Here is a 5,031-nt window from a genome sequence, read left to right on the forward strand (position 1 = left end):
GTTGCTCACTTGTCCATCCCCTCAGCATTTGGCCCTGTGTGGCCTCTCTGCTTCCACAACACATACTGCTCATCTTTTCTCACCCAGCCCCACACCTCCAACACATCAACACTCCCTGCTCACTTATCACATGGCCTGTCCCTTAGCTCCCAGTGCCAAGTACTTGATGAGGCTTTCACAAGTATTAGCCGATGACCTGGGACCAGGCACCTCATTCTAGAGATTTCAGGTTTTGTTTTTGTTTTGAACATGGATGTGTATTTCTTGGTTCATGTTGGTAACCTTAGCACCTTGAGGGTAGAGCCAAGAACAAACAAGTGCTTGGCTCTGGACCAGGCCCTGTCCCCAGCCCGTGGTTTGGCTTTCCTCAGGGTATCATGGAAGACAGCACTAAGGACAGGGTGCTCTTGATTCCCCCTCTGTTGGGCTGCATGTATGGAGGCTGGGTGGGTGGGAAGAAGAATTGGGGACGGGGTGGGGGGACGCGGAAGAACCCCAGGTCTCTAGTTCTCTGGTAGTCTGGAGCAGGGACAGGGTTTCCAGCCCAGACTGTCTGTTCCCAAGGACAAGCTCAAAACCAGCTTATGTCTCCTGCTTCCCAGACCCCTGTATCCCTAGGGACCGGCACAGGCTCCATAAATATTTGTGGCATGGCATTATGAATGAATGAATACGTGTTCTTTATTCCCTCTTCTGCAAGTGTTGCAGAGGAGGGAACGAGCTGGAAAAAGGGGGGGGGATTCTCTGAGAAAATGGGTCAGCAGGCTGCAGGGGGAGCTTGTCCCACTGGCCCCAGCTCCTGCTCAGAGAAGGTGTTGTGTCTTTAGGGGTGGCGGTGATGTTGGGGAGTGTGTGTGAGCGGAAGTGGGGAGAACCCCTGGATGTGAGAAACCCATTTTTCTCGGCTTTGTTTTAGGCCAGGCAAGTGTATTCTCCATGCCACCCACCCGCTCTTGCAAGGTACTTGATTTAATCATTTAAATGTTCTATGGGGAGAGGGGGGATAAAACAAAACCCTCTAAATCTAACCCGTATTCCCGCAGTCCACAGTGGAACCCTTTCCCTGCCTTCCTCTTCATAAATATCCAGGCAACCTGAGAGGCTGTGGACTCACCCCCGCCCCCTTGTCCCCCCCCCCCCGCCCCAAGGCTCCCGCTCCCGCCCCCTCCCACAGCCCGCGGCCCCACAGCCCCGCAGCAGCCGCAGGGGGAACCAAAGAGACAGAAGCCTTCCCAGCTGCCCGGACCACAGACGCCAACACCCCCCGCCCCCCACCACACGCCGCCCGCCCGCCCGCGCCCCGCACGCTAGCCCACGACCGAGCGGCGGCGGCAGCAGCAGGCTGCAGGCTGCAGGCTGCGGCGACTGGCACCGGCGCGCTCCTAGCAGCGCTCGCTTGCTATCCCAAGTGACTTGGACTCGCCAGATCGGCTGGCCCCGGGTCCCGGCCCCAGCTCCCGCTCGCGCCCCCGGCCCGGGTTCCAGCGCCCACCCGCCCTCCTGCACTTTCCCGCCTCTCCGCCCCCCAGCTCGCGGGAAGGGAGGTCGCGGCAGCGGCCTGGCGGCACCGGCGACCGTGGCGACAGCGGCGACAGTGGCGGCGGCGGTGGCGGCAGCGGCTGCGGCGGCGGCGGAGGCTGCGGCGGCGACCGTGGCAGAGGCTGTGGCGGAGGCCTCCGTAGCGGAGGCGGAAGCAGAGGTGGAGGCTGAGGTGGAGGCCGAGGCCTCAGTAGAGGAGGCAGTGGCGGAGGCCACCCGGGGGGAGGCGACGGCCGCCCTGGCAGAGGGGGAGGAGGCGGAGGCCGCCCTGGCGGCAGCGGTTGTGGAGGCCAGCGCGGCCGAAACCGCCGCCGCCGCCGCCGCCGCCGCAGCAGCGGAGGCTGCGGCGCCCTCCTCGGGGGAGGCGGATGCGGATGCGGATGCGGAGGTGGCGGCGGCGGTGGCTGCGGCGGCGGCGGCGGCGGCTGCGGATGCGGATGCAGATGCGGATGCGGAGACCAGCCGGGGCTCCGAGGGGAACCCGGACTTTCCTATGGCCTCGCTGTACGTGGGCGACCTGCACCCTGAAGTGACAGAGGCGATGCTGTATGAGAAGTTCAGCCCGGCGGGGCCCATCCTCTCCATCCGCATTTGCAGGGACAAGATCACCCGCCGCTCGTTGGGCTACGCGTACGTCAACTACCAGCAACCGGTGGACGCCAAGCGGGCCCTGGAAACCCTGAACTTTGATGTCATCAAGGGCAGGCCCGTGCGCATCATGTGGTCCCAGCGGGACCCCTCGCTCCGCAAGAGTGGGGTGGGCAACGTCTTCATCAAGAACCTGGGCAAGACCATCGACAACAAGGCGCTGTACAACATCTTCTCGGCGTTTGGCAACATCCTGTCCTGCAAAGTGGCCTGCGACGAAAAGGGGCCCAAGGGCTACGGGTTTGTGCACTTCCAGAAGCAGGAGTCCGCAGAGCGGGCCATTGATGCGATGAATGGCATGTTCCTGAACTACCGCAAAATTTTCGTTGGGAGATTCAAGTCGCATAAAGAGCGAGAGGCCGAAAGGGGAGCCTGGGCCAGGCAGTCCACCAGTGCTGACGTCAAGGATTTCGAGGAAGACACCGATGAGGAGGCCACCTTGCGATGAAGACATGCCAGGAACGAGCCAGCCAGCAGAGCCAAACCTTGGCTCCCACCCGGTTTACAACCCCCCTCTTTGCCCCCCTAACCCACCAGCAGTGTATTGTATTGTACTGGGAGTGCAGGTCTCTGTCTGTCTGTCTGTCTCTGTCTCTCTGTCTCTCTCTCCCTCCCTCTCCCCTCCTTCCCTCTCCCCCCTTCCCCCTCTCCCTCCCCCTCTCTCCCCCTCACTCCTTCTCCCTCTCTTCTTCCTCTCTTCTTCCCTCCCCCCCCCTTCTGCTCTCCCCACCTCTCTCCTCCCCCCACACCCACCAAGGGCCTGCCAGTAATCTTGCTAATCTGTGCCACTTGATAGATTACAGGCTGCCTCTTCTCCTTGTGGTTTGGTTTTAAAAAACATTTTCATTCTCGCTTCGTTGGCTACACAGGTGATACAGTTTCATGGTAGAAACATCAGAAAGGAGAAAGAAATCAGATGAGGGAAAACCAAGAGAGTAATTGTTCCCCATGATCCTACTACCCAGAGACAACCACTTTTTGGTGTGCCGTTTTTCCAGGCTCTCTTCTCTCCCTCTGTCTCCCTCCCTTCCTCACTCCCACCCCACCTTCCCTTTTAACTCACTGTTACAGAATGGTTCACGTGTGTGGTGTTTCTTAACCTGCTTCTTCAGAAACTAAAACCAAACAAAAATCAACCCATTGAACTTCTTCCCATGCTATTCAACAGGCTTCCGAAATGTCATCTTCAGTGCCTGCAGTGTATCGATGGATCTTTAACATTTCTGAATCAATCCCGCATTGTTGGACATTCAGGTGGTGCCTAGTTCTTTCCTTGTGTTTAAACCCAACACTGCATACTCTGATGAATGAATCCTTCCTTGTCAAGCCAAATCGCTAGCCTACCGGATGGTCTTCTTAACTGTGGACTTGCAGGATCCACAATAAAATATCCTTGCAGGATATTTTAAAGACTTTTCCTGTGTGTTGCCAAATGGCCCCTTCATAAGCATTGTACTGATTTGCATTCATGCCAGCCAGCGCAGCTAGTAAAAAGAGTATGTCCATTTCCCCTGCATAGTCTCCTGGTCACTGTAATTGATGTGTGTGTGTCTGTGTGTGTGTGTGTGTGTGTGTGTTGTGTGTGTGTGTGTGTGTGTGTGTGTCTGTGTGCGCTTGCGTGCATGTGCGTGTCTTGGCCAGCTTGATGGGCTGCAAATGGTATTTCGCTGTTTGGGGTTGTTTTACTGGATGTAAATGCTCTTTATCACCTCTTTTTCCTGTGCCCACTTCCTGCCCTTTTTTTCCCCATTCTCAGAAAAATCATTCAGCTTCATTGCAGGGAAAAATTAAAAAGCAGACAAGTTAACAGAAGAAATTTAATGTCCCCCCAATCAATTCTAATCACCACCCATATCATTCTGAAACTTTTTCATACATATGTCTGTAATATTTTCCAAGAACTACCTGAAACATTTTTGGCTATATCTCTCTAGTATTTTTTTGCATATGTCATATATGTATATAAGAATGTATATACTGTTTTTATATCTGCTTTTTCACAGAAAAATGTGTGTGTATATATGTTTATACACACATACTCTATTTCATTTCATGTCATTAAAGTTACTTTTAAAAATATTTCCTCTGGCTGTTAATATAACATTGAATTGACGACTCAATAGATGGACAGAGGCATTAGGTATATGTGCATATATATCCATGTCTCTATGTCTGTTAGTGTCCATGTGAGTATATATATTTTAACTGTTTCCTAATTGTTTAACATCTAGTTTGATACTTCTTTTCCTTTATCCAAACAAAGTAGCCAAAATCATCATAGTGCACAATCTTTGCTGACTTTCAAGATAATTTTCTGAGAAAAAAATACTACTAAAAGATAAACTGAAGTTGCAAAGATTTGGGCTGACCTTGTCAGGTTCACCAGTACTGTAACAGGACCCAGATAGCTATATTATTTTCTGCTCTTGGTATTGCAATCATTTCTGTATTTCCCTAATATTTTCTCAGGGAAGCAAGAGCATTTGTTTTTATTTATTTTAAATACTTTTAATGCAAATCGTATATGATTATAATAGAAAATATTTTTTAAATGTTAATTTAACAAAATAAAGTAAAAATTCTAATATCATTCCTAATACCGCTACTTTACAAAATACATTTAAAAAATAGATATCTACATACTTTTTAAATACAATATGAACTCTCATTGGAGGGTATTTTCCCTATAACAATTTTCTGGGATCATATTTCTGATTCATTAAATATTCTCTTAATTCTATTGTTATGCAATAGTCCATTGTGGGATGAGCTATAATTTCTATAACCAGTCTTCCTTGGGGTATCTTTTAAAATGATTCTTTTACTTGTAAGATCAATTCTATG

General features: G+C 51.5%; 1 protein-coding gene across 1 annotated transcript; it reads left to right on the plus strand.

Annotated features, from left to right (window-relative positions):
- The first annotated feature begins 1,909 nt into the window (after positions 1-1,909).
- Positions 1,910-2,635, plus strand: LOC148163075 (polyadenylate-binding protein 1-like 2). The gene has a single exon (XM_088028988.1). It carries the CDS (start codon positions 2,033-2,035, stop codon positions 2,633-2,635), a length of 603 nt encoding a protein of 200 aa, XP_087885114.1. The 5' UTR covers positions 1,910-2,032.
- The last annotated feature ends 2,396 nt before the right edge of the window (positions 2,636-5,031 follow it).

The sequence above is a fragment of the Eumetopias jubatus genome, unplaced genomic scaffold, assembly GCF_037043125.1.
Source record: "Eumetopias jubatus isolate StellerSeaLion01/CBP00866 unplaced genomic scaffold, mEumJub1_p1.0 scaffold_11, whole genome shotgun sequence".
NCBI lineage: Eukaryota > Metazoa > Chordata > Mammalia > Carnivora > Otariidae > Eumetopias > Eumetopias jubatus.